The 21,758-nt window shown below is 47.5% G+C and overlaps 1 protein-coding gene across 1 annotated transcript; it reads right to left on the bottom strand.

The window, feature by feature from the left end:
- Positions 1–1,129: 1,129 nt before the first annotated feature.
- LOC146025714 (protein SSUH2 homolog) lies at positions 1,130–21,391 on the bottom strand. Its single transcript, XM_083155728.1, has 13 exons — positions 21,328–21,391; positions 14,176–14,243; positions 8,077–8,253; positions 6,822–6,900; positions 6,247–6,376; positions 6,072–6,132; positions 5,408–5,532; positions 5,262–5,324; positions 4,620–4,699; positions 4,301–4,393; positions 4,092–4,197; positions 3,370–3,477; positions 1,130–1,698 (listed from the first exon to the last, which is right to left on the bottom strand). Exons 2-13 carry the CDS (start codon positions 14,237–14,239, stop codon positions 1,558–1,560), a joined length of 1,227 nt encoding a protein of 408 aa, XP_083011854.1. The 5' UTR covers positions 14,240–14,243; positions 21,328–21,391; the 3' UTR covers positions 1,130–1,557.
- Positions 21,392–21,758: the final 367 nt, after the last annotated feature.

Raw genomic sequence — 21,758 nt, 5'->3', positions numbered from 1 at the left:
AAGAAGGAGGTATGAGGCATGAGTAAGCCAGAAATTACGGTACTCTTTACCTAGCACGGCGCCCATCGCATGCACTAAAAAACGGGTGCGATGCCCGCGATTTTCCCATAGGGATCAATGTTAAAAGTCAGATTGGTCGCGATTTTAGCGTTAATTGGCTCAATGCCCGCGATTTTTACATAGGAATCAATGTTAAATGGGCCACAGAGCCCTAATAGTCCCCCTGAAGTGTGAAATGGCCCCCACAATTTTTAACGCCACCCCACGATCAACGTGAACCCGAAGCGTGGCGAGCGCAGCGAGCCCGCGAGGGGCGGCGGTACGCGTCCTCCGACCTTTTCATACCCCCACTATCCACGTCGGCGTGGAGTTGAGAATAGAATAGTGTGGCGAGCGCAGCGAGCCACCGAGCCCGAAGCGTGGCGAGCGCAGCGAGCCACCGAGCCCGAAGCGTGGCGAGCGCAGCGAGCCACCGAGCCCGAAGCGTGGCGAGCGCAGCGAGCCCCGCGAGGGGACGCGGATACCTTCACAGGTAAACGCGTCCCCTCGCGGGCTTCACAGGTGTCCGCGTCGCCACGGACACCTGTGAAGCCCGTGAGGGGACGCGTATAACTGTGAAGGTATCCGCGTGCGCTCGCCACGCTTCGGGCTCGGTGGCTCGCTGCGCTCGCCACACTATTCTATTCTCAACTCCACGCCGACGTGGATAGTGGGGGTATGAAAAGGTCGGAGGACGCGTACCGCTGCGCTCGCCACGCTTCGGGTTCACGTTGATCGTGGGGTGGCGTTAAAAATTGTGGGGGCCATTTCACACTTCAGGGGGACTATTAGGGCTCTGTGGCCCATTTAACATTGTTTCCTATGTAAAAATCGCGGGCATTGAGCCAATTAACGCTAAAATCGCGACCAATCTGACTTTTAACATTGATCCCTATGGGAAAATCGCGGGCATCGCGTCGCACCCGTTTTTGATTTACCCGCGATGCCCGCGATTTTTTATCGCGGGCGCCGTGCTAGGTAAAGAGTACCGAAATTACGTTTACTAGAAAGCAAACCAACAACAGGGGTTATATATAAAAAAAAAACTTTATTGGCAAATATACCTCTTACACATAAAAAAAATAAAATAAAAAAAAATATATTTACCAAATTGGTTTTTAATCAAATAAAGCACAGTGGCTCTGAGCTTTATGTGACCCTGAGCGAATAAAAACATGGTAAAAAAAAAAAAGAAAAAAAAAAAAAGAGGACCTTTAAAAAGAAAATTCTTCATTTCAATTAAAAATCCACTATCACTCTAAACTGTAACAGGTGTCATTGACCTTCATATTGGTAACATGCAAATAAGTTACAAGGCACCAACTCTTAAAATGTTAAGAACACACAAAAAATATACAATACACCAACCCACCGGACACCATATGCATTGTCCAGCAAGTCCCGGTATAACATAGGATACAGTTGTAGGTCAGATAGGAATTCTGTAGGCATAGGAGGGTGTACAAGACCACAATTGATGGGGGGGGGGGACACACTAGTATTTAATAAGTCTCTGGGCTACAGAATAACACAGCAACAGGTGGCCGGGTAGTCCTTGGTCTCCACCTTATGCTCCATGCCATACACATAGTAGCTGCAGTTCTTCCCCTTCCAGGTGTACTCCACCTTGTTGAGAGGCAGCCACTCAATGGATTGTCTCTGTGGGGGGAAGAGAAGAGGGTGTTGTATGAATGGGTGACAGAGGATCACAGTGTTGGCAGTAAGAGGAGAGGGGCAGTAATGGAGAAGAGAGGGGTCATCAGATTTATTACAATTTGTCTGATGACCCCCAAATTAACTTGCCGGTTGTCCCCTCACTTAGGGATAGATATATTTATAATTAAATAGCCATGAAATACCATATTTATGTGGTTTCTCAGACAGGTGTATGTTTTTGGCTCCGATAAAGTATAAACTTGACACTTCCCCAAATGCAACCTTTCCATATCATGCGTGTTCATTCCCAGTCCCCCTCCAATATAATACAAGAACAGCGGGTACCTAGAGCCTGGCATCCTCACAAGTAGACAGGTTACAGCAGCAGATGCCCTCTGGCACCAAGCAGGAACCAGCCATGAGAATAGGTAATAGGGACATCCTCTCCTTATACAAGAGGCGGAACAGCATACAGACCGTTGGGGTGGAGGTTGTTAGGTCTACACCAACTAGGTCGACAGTCAAGAGGTAGACATGGGGATTTTCAGGGTTTTTTTACCCGAATGTCGACATGGACACAGTTTGAAGTGCGCCGCACCCCCTCGCAATGCTTCGGGCATGGTGCATCGCTGCGGTCGGCACACTATTTTATTCTCCCACCACGCCCTAGTGGATGGTAGTGCCATTCCTTTGCCTCTTAATGCCAGTCATGCACTTCACAGCTCTTTATAATTTTGTTATAGTACCCTTTAGTAAACAACATTTCAATATACTGCCACATTTCAATATACTGCCATATTCAGGATTCAATCCCATAACCTATCGCATTCCTGTCAAACACTCTACTCCTTGAGCTATTCAGGAGTTGCCGGGCCTCAAAAAAAAGAAATAAGCTTACAATTGAAAGGAATTAAAAAGTTTGACACCAACAGCATCCCTAGTTATGACCCTGATCTTTAATCAGGAAGATAAGCAGGCCTACATTGATTAATTCACGTGGATTCGACAGGTGTGAGTAATTTGTATCAGAGCCCTGCGACTGGGGACGAATGAAACACGTGTCACATTCATATGTAATAGGAGTCACATGTCAAAACGGATTTTAAAGTAGTTTGGTTAACTTTCCATTTTGTTAGTTAAAAGTCATAATTTCAGGGTCTTACAAGAATATTCCAGAACAAATCTTATTCAAAAAAAAAAAAAAAAAAAAAAAATTAGCCCAAGTTAAAACACGATTCGCCCACACATACTACCAAGACATTGTTTTCGGCTTCTGAGCATTAATTATGACTGCCTACCCCCAAATATTGTCATCATTTTTAAAAATGTTGAATTTCCGCTGCATTTAACCTGCTAAAAAGGGAATATTAAAATGACCCAACTGTTGTCGTCCTCCCCCCTGGGAGGTCACTTGCTGATTTCCTGCCCCCTTTTACTTCTCACCCTGTAATACACCCTTGCCTTTCCAAATTAAACAGCTACTGGGCATTATTAACATGAGGCAAAAACTGTTTGAAGTCCCAGCATGCCCTGCCACAGTTTCAGGGACTGCTGAAACTATGGCAAGGCATGCTGGGATGTGTAGTTTCACAACCGCTGGAGGGCCGCAGGTTGGACAGGCCTGCTCTAGAGATTACGCAATGCTACATTCAGTGTGTGTATACCAGTACATACCTGCTTCAGGATGCGGCAGGACGAGATGAACTGCGAGTAATGCTGCTGTACAGCAGTCTGCGACGCTTGGTTTATGGTCATCTCTGGGAAATTCATTAGCGGCGGCACCTTAGGAGAGAAAAAAAAAAAAAAAAAACACACATATAGCTTAGTATTAAGGACAATCAGCGTTCTTGTCTCATGTCATTCACACGGGGCTATAGCAGAACATCTGAAAGGCTGCAACAAATAAGCCCATCCTGCAGCTACATGATAGGTCTGCACCTACACAGGGCCGGCGCTACCCACTCAGCAGCTCCTGCAAAGCAGGGAGGCGCCATGCTGAAAAGGCGCTGTCTCCCTCCCTGCTCTGCTAAAGCTGCCTCAGCCCTCACTGTCACTGCCTCCTGCACGCCGCCCGCAGTGCCTGTCTGACAGCGGGAGACAGTATGGAGAGGCTGAGCAGCTCCCTGCACCGTGCACACACTGTCCTTATCATGCGACCTGCTTGTTGCAATGGCAATGTGAAAGGGCGCAAAATGTATGGTTTGCAGGAGGGCGCCGGATGCCCTAGCACCGGCCCTGCACCTACAACGGACCAAGTGTCCAATGGTATGACGTGGAGGCGGTCACATGGCAGGATTAGTGTGCCGCTAGCAATCACATTGTGGGGAGTCTGAGAATGAAGTGCGGTCAGGAGGAGAAGGGCCCATTAATAGTGCACCAAAATACCGGATACTCACCAGCAACTGCTCGTCCACAAACAATTTCTCTCCAGATACTTTCTTGAAGAGGTCGGTTGAGAAGTCCGAGTGGTGGTCAGAGATAAACTCATAAAGGTTATTCTTCCTGCAGGAAGATAAGATGGACCAGCCATGAGCCCATTGCCGTTCCACATCTTTAGAACCCTGTAACTCCAGGCTTATCTAATCACTGCATCCCATGCGCTCACCATGTTATCGTCAGCTCAATGTAGGTTATAACCTGTCCCTTCCCTTTGCAGGCTGGGCAAGTCTGGACATTGGTTTGATTGCAGGTTTGGCATCTGTAAGGAGACAACCATATAAAAGGACATGTATGTAAAAGATAGAGCACATATTCGGCCATCCCAACATATCATGCTTTAAGTATCTGCATGGTAATGGCAGGAGCCAAACTGAATGCTGCACATGCCAATCCTGAAAAGCACAGCATTCGGGACACCATCATATCACGCACAAATTTGTAATGCTGACTTCATACAGCCTCAAACCTCACAAGATGCCTCTTACCCCTTTTTTCCGGAACCGCTGCAATCTGAGCATTCCTCTCCGGAACGTGTCCCCGAGCCATCACAGTTGCTGCATTTCAGCTGTAAGATGAATTATATACTGTAGATCTGAACGCAGCAGTTTTAAAGGCTTAGAAAAAAAGGTGGATAATGCAGCTTAGCAGAGGTTAGAGTTGGGAACACACTAGGGGGATAGGATTGTACCCAGCGACATCACTGGTGATGGGAGCGCTGGAGGCGGCCATGTTGCATTCAGCAGTATGGCTCTTGCTAGCGATATCTTCCGTCAGCCCTGCATGCAGGTGGAATCGGGGGCTGAAGAAGTGGATTAGTTTGCCAAGGCAGGAGGTGTAGGGAGTATTAAATACCAAATTAGACTGTCAGAAATCTCCCAACAGTCGGATTGATGGCAGTTTTTGACCCGTATTGACTAACACTCGGTGTTCAATGTTCTGAATGTCAGAATCGGATGCAATTGCGACAATTTAGCAGCCGTTTGACAGAAATGGCAGCATTGAATAGGCAAGTGCCGCTACTTACGGAGATGGCACAGATTGAACACCCCTGTAGACACCAGAACCAAACTGGGGAATCTCTTTTAAATGCCTTCTCAAGTACAAGAAGGACAGTGGCCATTGCTTACCGTGCTGTTTCCATTACACGCCTGACAAATAATCTTCCCCTTTCCATTGCACTCCTGGCAGGACTGTAAGACAAGAGGGTAAGTTAGAACCGGCTGTTTCCATTTGAGCCAGCACCTTATGGTTCCTTCACATTGGTCTTTGTTACCTTCTTGGAAGCGGTGTGAGGAACTGGCATTTTCCGAACTTCATCTTTAAAGAGAGTGGGAGGCTGTGCTGGGATCTCCCACGGCTGAGGGGCCAGGCCATTGGCCGCAGAGTCAATTGCTTCATCTGCAAAAAATAAAAAGTGTACAGTCTAAGGCACTGGTATCGCAAGTGGAAGATCCAGGACAGCCACTGCTACCTGCCCACACGTGGAGGGTCCTGTCCTTGCATGATCTTAGGTTTAATTAAATGGTGTGCCTCGCCTTAGTGAAGGCATTCCCAACCTCATTCCTTAAGGCAGCACTCTAACAGGTCAGGTTTTAGGGATATCCAGGCTTGCGCACAAGGACTTCAAAGAAAGTTTTAAAATAACCGGTATGAAATAAAATTACCCATCAGTGCTCAGGTACAGATGAACGGTGGTGGGGATCCAAAATACCAGCACAGTCATCACGCAGGGGGGGGGGGGGGGGGTCCATAACTATATTTCATTTCCCCCACATCCTAATTACCTAAACCCCACCCCCCATTAGGTAGACAATGGAGAGGTCAACTGTCAACACTAGTTTCACTTTTTGTCCCGAATGTCAACATGGACACAGTCTAAGTCTACCACTGCGCCGCGATTCCTCAAGACCTAAGTAACCTCCCAATGTTTTACTAACCGTTTAAGGGTTTAGTGGCAGGCTCACAGGCCCGGGACTCAGTGAAAGTTTCCAAGCGATACTGGGAAAAGAACAGGAAACCAAAGTTAATCAGACACTCTTCTACATAGAAGGCGTCACTGTCCTCTAAGCCAACAAGTCCGTATAGCCAGGAGGCTAGAAGCAGCATACTTACCCTGTAGGTACTGTAGGGAATTAGCTGGGTAATGTCCATCTCTTCTACAGGCGATTTTCCATAGCAGCACTGGCCATTGGCGTACTCCAGCAGAGCCTGTTTGGCGGTATCCTTGGAGATGGTTGGAATCCTGCAGAGGGGACACACGGAGGTTGAGATACTGTAACTACCACCGTGACCGGTCTCACGCAACCCAACAAACTTCTCAGGAGGTAACCAGACACTGGCTCCGAGAGGAGATCACATCTAACACTGCGAACATTTACTATTGGCTAATTCCCAGAATGATTCGCAGCTACCCAATAGCTGGTTCCACCCACAAACATGTACAATGTTACAATATACTCACTAATGTATTAAGCTGTAATAGACAGGAACTTTATTCAGTACAGATTACAGAATGTATAGGACAGGTCCACTTTAATATTGTGTAATTATACAGTAATACCAAGAGCTGGATTACCCCTATTCTGTACAATTACCCCTATAGCGTTTAAAGATTGCCTAACAACGACACTGGTGGTAAATGGGTCAAGTTTAACCTTCAATGACAAAGCAGGTACGAGAGCACTTACGTCCAGTCATTGCTTGCAGGTGGCGGCACCACACCAGGTCCTGGCCCATTAATGGGCGGAGGGGGCAGAAATTTACCACCTGCAAAGAACAAAGTCAATCATGGCTGATCTGCATCATCCAACATGTGCACCTGCTCCTCCTCAGCTGCGGCCATTATGCAAAAGTGGTACTTGTTTCCTAGTAGGGCGCCCACGATTTTGATCGTAGGCATCGCAAGGAAAAAAATCGCGTCGGTCGCGTCGCGTGCTGACAAAAAACGCATGCGATGCGACCGATGCGATTACCGCGATTTTACATAGGGAACAATGTTAAATGACCCACAGACCCCAAATACCCACCCTGAAGTGTGAAATGCCCCCCCCCCCCCCCCCAATTGTTAACGCCGCGGCGGTACGCGTCCTCCAACCTTTTCATACCCCCACTATCCATGTCGGCATGGAGTTGAGAATAGAAAGTGTGGCGAGCCACCGAGCCCGAAGCGTGGCGAGCGCAGCGAGCCCAGCGAGGGGACACGGATTACTTAACATGTAGTTAAGTAATCCGTGTCCGCTCGCCACGCTTCGGGCTCGGTGGCTCGCTGCGCTCGCCACACTTTCTATTCTCAACTCCATGCCGACATGGATAGTGGGGGTATGAAAAGGTTGGAGGACGCGTACCGCCGCCCCTCGTGGGCACGCTTCGGGTTGACGTTGATCGTGGGGTGGCGTTAACAATTGGGGGGGGGGCATTTAACATTGTTCCCTATGTGAAATCGGGTCAATTGGGACATTTAACATTGTTCCCTATGTGAAATCGCGGTAATCGCGTCGGTCGCATCGCATGTCATTATAATGGCATGCGATGTACACGCGATGCCCGCGATGGGCGCCCTACTAGGAAACAAGTACCGCAAAAGTCATAACAGGGAGGAAACGATAAACACTGAAGATATTCTGCCAAGGGGTAAAAACTAGGAGGGAATTTATAACTCTTGAGGCCAGATGTACTAAGCTTGAAAAGTGATAAAATGGAGAGTAATAAACAACCAGCCAATCAGCTCCTACCTATCATGTCACAGGCTGTGTTTAAAAAATAACAGGTAGGAGCCGATTGGCTGGTGGTTTATCACTCTCCATTTTATCACTTTTCATGGCTTAGTACATCTCTTGGAGAGATAAGTACCAATCAGCTTCTAGCTTTTATTTGTCAAATGCAGCCTGTAAAAATGACAGTTAGAAGCCGATATTGTATCACAACACACATCAGGATACTCACTGCCATCACCGCCGCCGGCCATGCCTTCGTAGCCCGGGATGCCTGTAAATGGAGGATGAGGTGCGGCTTGAGGGTCGTGGGCATTCGTGTTTACTGTAGGGTAGTAGGCTGGAGCCATCCCGGGATTCATAACAGGTGGGTAGTGTGGCATTGGAGCCATTGCCGGATTGACAGTCACTAAGAAAGGAAAAGAGTGAAACACATTAACACTGGGGGCACAGAGGCAATGGGGACGTCCAGAACAAGTAACAAAATAAACAGGGCTCGGACTACAACTCCCAGCATACTCTGGAGGAAGGAAGAAGATACAGCACCTGTTCTTAACCTGGATTACTAGTATCACCAGGAATACACTACAGTAGTATCACCAGGGTAATATTGGTTGAAGAGCAATTATATAATTAAAATGATATTGCTTTGCAAATGTTGGGGCTAGAACTATAAATAAAATAGAATGTTCATACCCGACTATAATGTAGAATACCCCAGTTACAGCTGGGTGATCTGTAGTTGCCCATTCCTTTGCCAATATCCGCTACTGCCTGCATCATTATGACGCAATTCACACCAAATCGCTCTTCTCTCCTCTAGTCTGTACGCATGCCCACATGTCCTAGAGTCCTTCCGCAAAGCGAAAAAGGGTGCCTGACAGTTCCTTATATTGGCCCCAGATATATTTGTACATATTAATCAGGTCTCCCCTAAATGTCTCTTTTCCCCAACATAAAAAAATCCCAATTTGTCCAATCTGTCTTCATAGCTTAAATTTCTCCAACCCTTTCATTAGCTTTGTTGCTCTTCTCTGGACTTTTTCCAGTTCTAGGAGGCCCTTTTTGTAGTGCGGGGCCCAGAATTGTACTCGGTAATCTAGATGTGATCTAAGCAAAGCTTCGTAGAGTGGTATAATTACCTTTATGTCCCTAGCCTCCGTACCCCTTCTTATACAGTCTAGTATCCTGTTGCCATTAATTTACTTTACATGACACCCAAGTTTGTCAATTGGGCGTCAGTGCCCCCCATGTAGGTTATAACTCGCACACTGGTTAGGTCTACCAAGAACCGCATTTTCCCCACTTTGTTCACCAGCTCATCTAGTTTATTTAGAGTGCTCCGAACTGTAACTACATCCTTTCTGTTCTGATCACCCTGCATAGTTTTGGATCATCAGCAAAGATGGATACTTGGACAAGTAATCCCACCCCTATCTCATCAATTAATATGTTAAATAGAGGCCCTAGCACCGAACCCTGTGGTAGGCGCTCAGTACTGGTAACCAGAGACTGCACCGTATACAACCACTCTGTTCTATTTCTTGAAGCCAGTTTCTTACCCCAATAGTCCAGATTTCCCCATTTTAATAATCAACCGCTTATGTGGCACGGTAGCAAAATCCAAGAAGACCACATCTACAACATTTGCATTATCTAAGTTCTTGTGAACTTCCTTGTAAAAGCTTATAAGGTTCGTTTGGCATAAGCGTTTTGGTTGGGTTTGAAGAAAACAAAAATACATGTTACTTATTATACTGTGCATTTCTAAAGAATTTTGGATACCATGTCTTAAAATCCCCCCACTATTGATGTTAAGCTCACAGGTCTAAAATTTGATGAGTCGTCCTTTTTTGAATATTGGTACTACTGCTTTTTTCCAGTCCTCTGGCACCGTACCAGATGAAAAGGATTTATTGAAAATGCAATAAAGAGGGTTTGCTATCTCCTCCCTCAATTCCATTAAACTCTAGGATGAATTCCATCCGGACCTGGTCATTTGTTAATGCAGAGCCTCTTATTGATCTCTTCTTGAGAGACACCCCCCCCCCCCATGTGTGGTGCCTCTAGGTTGATGAGAAAAATGTATTTAACAGTTCCGCCTTGTCCTTATCCTCATTAAAGCTATTTCCGTTGATACTACCAACCAGCTCCAGGACTGCAGGGACCGACACCCCCGAAGGGAATCCACCTCCATCCACCATTTTAGGAAGGATCGAGTTTCTGAAAACAACACCATTTGTTCTGACCTCATGGTCTGAGTGTTCCCTGTCCACTGGGACACTCTAGAGTGGAACCTGGCGAACTGTAACGTCTCGAAAGACGCCATCATCTTCCCCAGCAGTTTGAGGCACCTCCATACTGCTGTGCTCTGAGACCCTAGGATCTCTTGTACCAAGGCAGCCAGATCCCTGGCCTATGCCTCTGGTAGAAACACCCAATGCAACTGGGTATCCAGACCAATCCCCAAGAATTGGATTCTCTGTGACGGCACCAACTGAGACTTTTGTAAGTTTAAAAACCAGCCGTGAGCCTGCCAAAAACCCAATGGCTTTTGCCAAGTGACTCTTCAACATGTCTGCTGACTCCGCTCTGAACAGCAGGTCGTCCAAATATGGGATCACAGTGTTTCCCCTCAGTCGAAGCACAGCCGCCATTACAGACATTATCTTGGTGAATACCCTTGGCGCTGTGGCCAGGCCGAAGTGCAACACCTGGAATTGCAAGTGCATGGTCTCCTATCTCAATAGAGCCTGATGTCCTGGGTGAACAGGAACATGAAGGTATGCGTCCTGGACATCCATGAACGCCCAAAAATTCTCCCTGGTCCAGGCTTCACAGCACTGACCGTAGAGACTCCATTTTGAAATGGTCTACCCACAAATGGATAATTAACGACTTTAAATTTAGAATCGGTCTGAAAGACCCGTCTGGTTTGGACACACGACACAGAGTGGAATAAAAGCCTTTTTTCCCTTCCGCTCTGGGGACCGGGATCACCACACCCTTCTCTAAAGGAGAATGAGCCGCTCCCAAGGGAGCTGTACGGAGCCGAGCCCCTTTTGGTATTGGCGTGGGAATGTATCTTCTTGGAAGAAGACCCTTGAAGGGAATTCTGTAACCCTGGGTTATAATTTCTAACACCCAAGAATCCCGGTCTAACAATGCCCATGCGTCTTTGAACAGTGTCAGATGTCCCCCCATCTAGACCACCGCCGGGCAAAACCCTTGGCAGTCATGCAGATGGATTGTCCTCTCCTTTGTGTTTGGTTTCTTATGAAAGGAACCAAATTTAGACTTTAGGACCTTTCCCCTGAAGGGCTGCCCTCGGAAAGACGCACCTCCTCTAAGGGAGGGCCGCAAGGCTGGCCTAAAAGCAGAAAACCTTGATGTCTGCTTGGCTGCAGGGACTGGCAGGAAAGTACTTTTGCCACCTGTGGCCTGCTTAATAATCTCTTCCAGTTCAGAAGCAAATAACAGCTTTCCTTTAGAAGCTATTGTCTTTAAGGCTTTCTTAGACACATTATCTGCCTCCCAAGCCTTAAGCCAGAGCACTCGCCTGGCATTTACAGACACTGTGGAAACTCTGGCAGCCATTTTGAGAGCTTCCTCTCAGACTCCAATACATGCTCTGCAGCCGTTTTTAAGCTTCTCTGCAAGCAATAAAACACAAGGGTCAGCGTGTAAAATAGTGCACAAATTTCTGGCCCACACGATCATGGCCTTAGAGACCCAGGCTGAAACCATCAGAGGGCGTAGGGTGTATCCCACCCCTTAAAATAATGCTTTGAGGTTACCCTCCAGCTTTTTGTCTGCGGGGTCCTTAAACGCTGCTCCCCCTTGTACTGGTAGCACAGTGGCTCCACCTGAGGTCTTGATACACGTGCCACAGAAGCATTTACCACTGGGACTTTTTTCCAGAGGTCAGCATGCGCCTCAGGCATGGGGTACAGGCTTAGAAATCTTTTAAGTATCTGAAGCCTTTTATCGGGGTTTTTCAGGCCCCTTTGCAGGGAGATATCAGATTCTTTACGCTGTCTCATAAAAAAAAACAACCTTTGCAGGAGTTTATCCTTCACAGACAAATTTAATGCCTGTTTAACAGCAGTAATAAAATCCTCTACCCTTGAGGCTGAGGACTCTTCAGAAATATCACCCTGGATTGTTCTGTGTACTCTCCTACCTCATCAGCAGCTAATAATGGCCCTGAATAAGACCCTTTTTGGGGGTCCCCACAGAATAACCATAAAACTTGTGCAACAAGTAATTTAAACCTGCTGATTCCCATAGCAGTATCCTGCATGACCTGTAATCAGTCAGGATCTGTCTGGGCCGAGGCAAAGAGCTAAAAGACTGCTGAGAGAATGGCAATGGTCTAGGGAGGTTACCAGCCATCACTCTGCCTGTCCAGTAATGCACCAAAGCATTTCTTTTGACCTGCCTAGGGCTTGGCCCATGCAAGTTCCGATGTACTACCCTCTGGAGTTCACTCCCCATGGGTTTCACAGCAGCGCATATAAATACATAAGCCCCCCACAGGGACAAATCTCAGTGTACAACCACTGCAAGCGCTCAATGCATTTAAGGCTCCCTCCCCCAAGACCACAGGCTGTTGCTCAGACATGATGTTCTCAATTAACACAGTCCCAGCATTAAATGTACAAACATTATATACAGAACCAATATACTCAGTTCACTTAGCTTTCTGTAGTCTTCAGAATGGGGAAAACGATGCCCAGGAAATCCAATCACTCTGTCAGGATCTGTAAGCCAGCTCAGCTCCGCTGCAAGCGTTCTGAATGGCGCCAAAACAGAGTGAGGGAAGGGACCAAGTCCCTGCTGCTGCGGGGTCTGTGACTTTTGGCGCCAACTACCCCCAGACAGCCGCTCCCATTGTAGGATCTCCTTGTTCCAGTATCTCCCCCTCAGCTGGGGACCACTCGGAACATGCCTGTAACAACACTGCTGTCCTCTCAGTATAGGAGCTCAGTGTGTAAGCTCCGCAGAAAATGGCCGCCGCCATCACGGAGTGTCTGTCCCCCATGATCCTCACCTAGCGTGAAGCCGGTTTCAGAGCGCTCCGGAGCCCAGGCAGCTTCTTAAAAGAAGCTGTAAGCGCTGCACAGGGAGGCCAGACAGCGTCTCCCTCGTGCACAGTGAGCTGACAGGACTCGCTTCTGTCAGCTCCTGCTGCGCTAGCAGTGTGAGGATTCACTAATGAGAATCCTCACACTGTGCCTACCTAGCTAGTGTAGAAGTTAATAAAATAATAAAAACCCTAACTAGCTCTACTCCTTCGGCTGCTCCGGCAGCCCTTTAGAATAGCACCCACTCCAGTGGGCACCTAACACGAACAGAGGAATCTGGGATGCAGTAGGGGAGGAGCCTACCCTCCAAAAGCTTTAGGATAGGTGCCTGGCTCCTGCGGACCCTCCTACATCCCAATGTGAAGCTGTGTCACCAGGACCATTGAAAGAGAAAACTTCTTGGATTGGTTTTACCTTCAGTGGCTATGTGCTCTTCATTTTCCCTTTTAGCTACTTTGATTACCCCTTTACAAATTTTATTTAATTCTTTGTACTTATTGAACCCCTCCTTGTCCCCGTTAGCCTTGTATATTTTTAATGCTTTTTACTTATGGTTTATTGCAATACTTACATTTTAGTTCAACCATGATGTCTTTCTCCTTTTGATATCACCCTTATTTCCTTTTGAGATATTTAATGGTTAGTGTATCTAGCACATTTTTGAAGGTTTCCTACATGTCCTCTACATTTTGCCCTTCAAAATAACGCTTCCCACTCAATTTCTTATAAAGATTCCCTGAACAGTTCAAAGCTAGCTTTCCTAAAATGTAATGTTATAGACGGTCCTGTATGTTTTGGTTTACAGAAGTGGATTTCCAGTGAAACCATGTTGTCGTCACGGTATCCCATATGTTCTATTACTTTGGTATTTGATAATACCAAATCCAATAGTGCCCTGTTCCGAGTCTTCGGCTGATCTATTACACAATCTGTAGAAACAGTCACCTGCAACGACATATTTGGCTGCTGGTATACTTGTTATTTGCAGAATATTGAGCGTGTACTTGGCTTAGCCCTTCCTCGAGGTTACTCCCTGCGCAGCGGGAACTGCGTGCAACCACACAACCGGATCTTTCCTTACAAAGTCACCATCCAGGTTGGCAGAACCTTTCTTAGCTCTTAACGGTAAACAGAAACATTTTTACAGTATAGAAACACTGTTCATCCCTTATATCAATATTGTCAAAGTTAAACACTTCAATTTTTCTACCTTCCGAGCTGTAGACCGTGCAATAAGACATTACCTGGGTTCACTGGGTATCCGGGCTGGTACTGTTGACCCATCGGTCCATAATTTGACATATCCATGGTTCTGTTTAATAAGAAAGAAATATAATAAATATGTAAGTGTTTACCCACTTGCTGGTGACCCAATGATCCATACCCATTTACTAAAGCAGGGGTTCCCAAGCACACCAACAGGCCAGGTTTTTAGGATATCCATACTTGTGCACATGTGAAATATTTCGAAATTACTAGTAAAATCTGGGCTGCTCGTGTTCCTTGAGGACTGAGGTTGGATAACACTGAGCTAAGGGGTTAAGACACAGGCGCCTTTTTGTGGCGATTTAGCTCAAATCTGTACCTTCAGTCCACCCCCCTCCCTCCCCCCCCCCCCCCCCCTCGAGCGATGCGTCAGCGTGTCTCCAGGTGAGAACACTGGCCCCGCCCGGTGATACGCTAGGTTTATCCCGCACGCCGGACATTATAGCGACACACACTATCGCTATCCCTATACACGGAGCGATGTTGGTGCATTTCTAAGCGATCAAGTGAGATTGCGTAGAAAATGCCGACATCACCCCGTGTGTAAGCCCCATCAGGCTCTGTATAATTCCATCCAGTTTACTACATTCGTTTTTGCATTTAAACCACTCTACAATTAAATGGTAAATATGGACCTTTCCAGAGTTTCAAGTTTTAAAAAAAGTTGGTGCTTTCCCAGAAAATGTATACAATGCAGATTCCCAGTGTTGGGTGTATCCTGTAGCAGCGGCAGGCTGCACGAGGGAGCGGGCGCAGTCTAGGAACTAGTGAGTGATGAGCTCAGGTACAAAAACATTGTTTGTCCTCCCCCTCCCCAAGTTCTCACCATGCATACCTCCCCCCCCAAAAAAATACAAATTTATGCAGGGCATACATATCCTACAATTTAAGAAAAGTTTAAAGTTGCCCACACATGGTAAGATTTTTTTGAAAAGATATCTTCCATGTCTGACCAATCGTAATGACCAATTGTTTACAAAAAAAAAAAAAAAAATTGACCATGTGTGGGCATGACGACTATCCAAAGGAGGTGTCCGATGATCCCTTCAGCAGGGAAAAAGATAAATGCCATATTGTACAGGATTTGGCTACATCGTTCCACGGGCATCTCCCGCTATATGTACTTTTGTATTCAATACCGAATTCGATTACATTCAAGGCACAGTGTACACATTAAATTTACTGGATCGAATTCGATATTTCCTTGGCTGCACAGTATTTTTCTTTTCGATATAGAGAAAAAAACGGGAGCGCGCATCGAAGGCAACTTAACAGCCATTAAATTTGATTTTGCTAAATAAAATACATTTGATAAGCAAAATCGCATCGAAAACCTGTCAAAAAAATAAATAAATCGAAGCGTGTGTACACCCCTTCAGACTGATTGCACCCATTGTCTGTGGAGGAAGGAGAGAAGGTAGACAATTAGGGTTGGCACCCTTATCTATTCTAATTGTTGTGCCTCCAGTAAATAACCCACCCACCCCTTTCCAGGAATTATTATATAGTCCTTATCAGACTTCTTTCAAGTATACTTTGGTTTACTTTAAAGTTGTTAAGCAAATGGGGTCAGATAAATGATAACCTTTAGATTGTAAGCTTGCAGAAGGGCCCTCCTACCTCCAGGTCGATCTGTCCTTACCCAGTTTGTTTTATCACAGTCTACTATTGTAAAGCGCAACGGAATCTGCTGCGCTATATAAGACGCTGTAAGGGAATCTGCTGCGCTATATAAGACGCTGTAAGGGAATCTGCTGCGCTATATAAGACGCTGTAAGGGAATCTGCTGCGCTATATAAGACGCTGTAAGGGAATCTGCTGCGCTATATAAGACGCTGTAAGGGAATCTGCTGCGCTATATAAGACGCTGTAAGGGAATCTGCTGCGCTATACAAGACGCTGTAACGGAATCTGCAGCGCTATACAAGACGCTGTAACGGAATCTGCAGCGCTATATAAGACGCTGTAACGGAATCCGCTGCGCTATACAAGACGCTGTAACGGAATCTGCTGCGCTATACAAGACGCTGTAACGGAATCTGCTGCGCTATATAAGACGCTGTAACGGAATCTGCTGCGCTATATAAGACACTGTAACGGAATCTGCTGCGCTATATAAGACACTGTAACGGAATCTGCTGCGCTATATAAGACACTGTAACGGAATCTGCTGCGCTATATAAGACACTGTAACGGAATCTGCTGCGCTATATAAGACACTGTAACGGAATCTGCTGCGCTATATAAGACGCTGTAACGGAATCTGCTGCACTATATAAGACACTGTAACGGAATCTGCTGCGCTATATAAGACACTGTAACAGAATCTGCTGCACTATATAAGACACTGTAACAGAATCTGCTGCGCTATATAAGACGCTGTAACGGAATCTGCTGCGCTGTATAAGACACTGTAACGGAATCTGCTGCGCTATAAAAGACGCTGTAACGGAATCTGCTGCGCTGTATAAGACACTGTAAATAAACACTACAGACGCCCATGATGATATTTATAATACTAAAACATAATAAATAGATTATTTCTGATTAATAAAATAATTGATGCTGTAATTTGCCTTCTACTTGGCCACAAAGAGTCGGACGCAGAACGTCATCCTGCTATACAGAGCATCCATAGGACACAGACACCAAGATAAGACCTAACTATCATCAGGGGGAGAACGCAGGGCCCAAACAGAAAGGGGGCCCCAGACTGTAGTCTATCATGTATAATTTGTCATAAACAACGTTCACATTTCCCGTGCAGCAACGTAGAGGTAGAGAAGTGCGGCCAGTACTGCAGTCACCAGAGGCACCCTGGGGGTTTGTGAAGGAAGGGGGACCCTGCGCATTGTCAGCACCAGGCCCGCCCAGCATGCAAACAGAGAGCACTCTGGGAAAGACAATGCAACAGAGAGCTGAAGCCCATGTCCGTTCTTACAGAGAGGAGTTTCTGATCTGTCAGACACAGATTGACCACCAGTGACAGCTCTGGACATGCAGCTATAAATACACAGCCTGCTCGGATTACTTCCACCCCACCACAGCAAGCCTACCGCCTAGCTCTGTCCCAGCAGGAGTTCAGACCGTCGACAGTACTGAGGATGTCAACATGTTCACGAAATGCAGACATCTTACGAAATGCTGACCTTAACTTCGGGTTAGGCTACTTACCACGGAACAGCTGCATTGCGACTAATCATTTCATCAGTGTCGGCATACTGAATATGTCAACATTCAAGCCATCAGTCAAAAATATTACAACCCTCCCCGCCCCATCTCTCTAGAATTTCATAGCTTGGAGCATTACTGAGGGCATTATCTACACACAGGGGCAGATGTATGAAACAGTGATAAGGGAGGAGAAGTGGCCCATGGCAGCCAATCAGCACTGAAGTAACATCTGTAATTTGCAGAATATAAAATTATACAGAGCAGCTGATTGGTTGCCATGGGCCACTTCTTCCTCATCACTGCTTCATACATCTAACCCATGGTCTAGCATACAATGTCTAGGTAGACCTGCATTACGGCTAGTGCTCATTCTATCACCCTGTGCCTTTCAAAACCCCTGCAGTTCTTCTTTCCTGCCTGGGGTGTCACTCTCTGGTGTGGTGCTCTAGCACAATCTCACCTGTATGGCAGCAGAGAGATACAGACTAAGCTGTGCTAGAAGCAGTACAGCAGAAAGTGACGCTGCAGACAGGAAGAGGAACCGCACGGATTTGGAAAGGTCCAGGGGGCTAGAATGAGAACTATGGTCAATATGTAAAAGTTAGACAGTGGGTAAAGTCGACTGGTACAAAGAGGTCGACACAAAAGGTCAATGTTTAGGTATGATTCATAATAAAACTCCAGCTTTTGTTGAACTATACATCCCAGCATGCCCTGCAACATTTTTATCATGGCTGAACAGCAAAACTGTAACAGCATACCTCCCGACTGTCCTGATTACAGCAGGACAGTCCCGCTATTTGGAGACTGTCCCTCCCATGGATCAGAATGTCCCCTGTACACATACCTCCCAACTGTACCAATTTTTAAGGGACATTCCCCCAGGTGGGACTGTCCCACGTCCCTTCCCTGCGTGTGTGCGTGTACAGTTTGGAGTCCCGTGTCCCCCCCCCCCCCCCCCCCCCACACACACACACACACACACACTCTGTTTACCGCTGCATGCACACAGACAGAGGGACAAGGAATATAGGCAACAGCTCTCAGAGCGCTGGGACCGCCCCACAGCAGTGAAAAGGAGGAGGTGTGGCTTGCAGGAGCATCCTTTTCACTAATCCACACACCCCTTTAGGTGAGGCCACACCTCTTTTCCAGCACCAGTGCGGCTGTACAACACAACAGGCTCCAGCCACAGAGGCCAGTCTGTTGTGAGGTATGTGTACAGGTAAAACAATTTCACCTAAGCCAGTGGTTCCCAAACTTTTGTGCATCACGGCACACTAGATTATCAGAATATTTGTCAAGGCACCCCTAGGTGCAAAGTTTGCTACCGAGAATTTCAGAAAACAATATTAAATTAAATAAGTTGTGCTTATATGTTATCCTTAGGTCCAGTTATGTGTTGAGGAACAGAATTCACTTCTGTTTATCTACATATTTAAAAACTGGAAGCCACCAGCACTGATTTTGCCTATTACATTGCCCATAAATATTTTGAATCGGTTCTCGACAACCAAACCGAGGCACCCCTGCATGGGCTCCGAGGCACCCCAGGGAGACTAGGCGCACAGTTTGGGAACCACTGACCTAAGCCATTGTTCTCAGCCCTGGTCCTCCGGTAACATTCCCAGTCCAAGATTTAAAGGCCCCCATACATTAGTCGGACGCATACCTCCCAACTTTGGCAAGTCAGCAGGCGGGACGCTGCTGCTGCGCGCCGTAGGTGTGCTGAAATTTTCGGGGGCGTGGCCTAATTTGGGGCGTGGCCTATACTTGCTGCTCCCCGCGAGGCCACGCCCCCATTTTGCCGCTATGGGGGCATGGCCCAGAGGCTCTGTGAGCCTCTAGCCATGCCCCCAGCCCCCTGGCTGCGGGAATAGACGCTATGCGCATGCGCACAACGTTTATTCCCCACTGCTTAGCAGCCGACAGGGGGGACTCCCAACATCCCCCCCTCACCGCGGGACACTGCCGCCCGCGGGTGGGACAGCGGGACAGGCCCGCTAAAATCGGGACTGTTGGGAGGTATGCGGACGTGTCCTTAGGACAGTTTACTGTTGGCCATACTTACCTACTTTCTGGATGAGAGCAGCCAGTTCAGGGTGGGCGGAGCAGCTGGGAGTGAAGAGGGGTGGGGGTGGAGCCACATGAATGGCTACTTGTTTGGGGCATGGTCAGAATGATCACAATGTTTTTGCCACACCCTCAACATGCAATGCCAGTTTTAATGCAATGCAGTGGGCAGGGCTGAAATGTTGCGATTAGCTTCATTTGACCCACGGACCCAGAAGCTGGGCTGCTTTCCGGGGGGCTGGGAGGGGGACCCGGTTTCCGGGACCTTCCCGGAGGGTAGGCAACCCTCAGCGGCTTAACTATAGCACCGCAGCCCCCGCGGGGGGGCGCTGTGCATGTGGGGGCACCGGTACTATAGTTACACCCCCCCCCCCCCAATCCCCCGCAGACTTACCTATCTCGCTGGTCCCGGCGTCTCCGTTCTACTGAGGACCACCACAAAATGGCCGCCCCCATATAGCACACAGTCTGCTGTATGGGGCGGCCATTTTGTGGTGGTCCTCAGCAGAAGAACGGAGCCGCAGGGACCAGCACGATAGGTAAGGCTGCAGGGGATTGGGGGGGGTTTGCATGGGCGGCGCGGGGGGGGGGGGGTGCTTGGCGGGGCGGCATTGGCAACCCTGCTGCTAGCACACACCTAGGATCGGACCCTACCCATCTGTGCCACTAATGGGTCAAATCCGATAAATTTAACAGCCCATCCGACCACACACACCCCAATCAGATGCCCACACATCAAGCCAGAGGGGATGTCAAACACATCCAATTTGGGCCAATTTCTCAGCCTGACACATTGGAATCAGCCCAAATCGGATAAGTGTATGGGCATATTTAGGGCTTGAGCACAGATATTAACTCCACATAACTGTGGTACTAATCAATTCACCTGTGCCCAAGTATGAATATCCTGGAGAGTTGGTGAACACTGAAGACCTTAGTTGGGAACCCCTGCACTAAGCACACATCTATAACATGGCCACTATATAAGTAATGATCAGTACTATAGAAGAACAAGCAGAACACAGTCTGGAGGGTCAGGGTCCTGCTGTCCTCCTGGAAGCGGTCAACTAATAGACTGCACTTAGGTCTACAGTCATTAGGTCAACCCCGACTGGCAGGAAGGTCGACCTGACTTAAGGTCAACATGGGCCAAGGTCGACCTGAGGATGCATGACTAGGTCGACATGGGTTTTTTCACAGTTTTTTGAGCCGACATATGCCGACAGGCGGTATTTCATGCCCTACCATCCACTAGGGTGTGGAGGAGGTTATTAAAGCTGTGGCAAGCTATGCGAGCCACCGTGCCCGAAGCGAGGGTCCGATTCTCATTGCCAACTGTGTCCATGTCGACATTCGGGTCCAAAAACAGTGAAAAACCCATGTCGACCTTCCTCATGTCAACCTTTATGCCAAGTCGACCTTAAGTCATGTCGACCTTCCTGCCAGTCGACCTAAGTTCATTCTAATAGATGATCCACACCCATCCTCCTGTACTGGGTTTGGAGGACATCAGCTGTGACGTCAGCCACCACATTTATCCCAGCAGCACTGCAGGTGCAGTACGGCATCTCACCACTAGGCTATTTATCAGCAAGCGATAACCAGAGGCTGAATACTATTAAACACCACATATGCCATGGGTCATGTGGCTTCACTGTCGTGGAACTACAAGTACCAGCATATCACACACCCAAACCCCCTGGATACTCCCCATCCTCCCACCCGCGAATAATTAGAAACCCCAAACTTATTAGTTCACTAAGCTTCAGAGAAAACACACAGAACAATAAAGCAGAAGCCACAACTGGGAACTCGGATTATTGCAATAGACGGCAACACAGTAACAAGTTATTATAACGTGACACAATGTATAAGTGCTGTACCTGGTGGGGGGAGAGAGAGCAGCCTCCGGGGTCTGCAGCAGAGGCTTCCCTGAGATCCGGAGCCTGGGAGAGGTTCAGTGAGAGTGGGAGATAGTGGGAGGAAATAATGTGGGTGTGGGTGGTGGGTGTAAGGACAGCCCTCCACTGTGTGCAAGCTGAGCTGGGCCTGGGGGCTACTTATAGGGCGTTGCTGTAGGACTACACAGTACACACTCTGCTTCCCAATAGTTTACTCTGCTACTATCTACCCACTCGTGTCAGGAAATCAGTGGGAGGTCTGTGTGTGTGTGGACATTCACAGCCACATTCTGGACACATGCATAAAAGCAATGCACCCCAACTGCACGATCTAGATAACGCGGAGAGGGGGGGAGGGGTAGAGGGGGTGAATTGTCCCAGGATCATTTATTTGCAATATCAGCCACATCCAT

Source organism: Crinia signifera, chromosome 8, assembly GCF_055691185.1.
Source record: "Crinia signifera chromosome 8, ASM5569118v1, whole genome shotgun sequence".
Classification (NCBI taxonomy): Eukaryota; Metazoa; Chordata; class Amphibia; order Anura; family Myobatrachidae; genus Crinia; species Crinia signifera.
The sequence above is the reverse complement of the archived record's forward strand: the minus strand, read 5'-3'. Positions and strand labels throughout refer to the sequence as shown.

Excerpts from the sequence above, each read along its gene's own strand:
- LOC146025714 (XM_083155728.1), bottom strand. The coding sequence starts at position 14,239 with ATGGATATGTCAAATTATGGACCGATGGGTCAACAGTACCAGCCCGGA. Across the intron at positions 6,133-6,246 it reads TTCCCTACAGTACCTACAGG|TATCGCTTGGAAACTTTCAC; the intron begins GTAAGTATGCTG and ends TTCTTTTCCCAG. Across the intron at positions 4,394-4,619 it reads AGCGGTTCCGGAAAAAAGGG|ATGCCAAACCTGCAATCAAA; the intron begins GTAAGAGGCATC and ends GTCTCCTTACAG.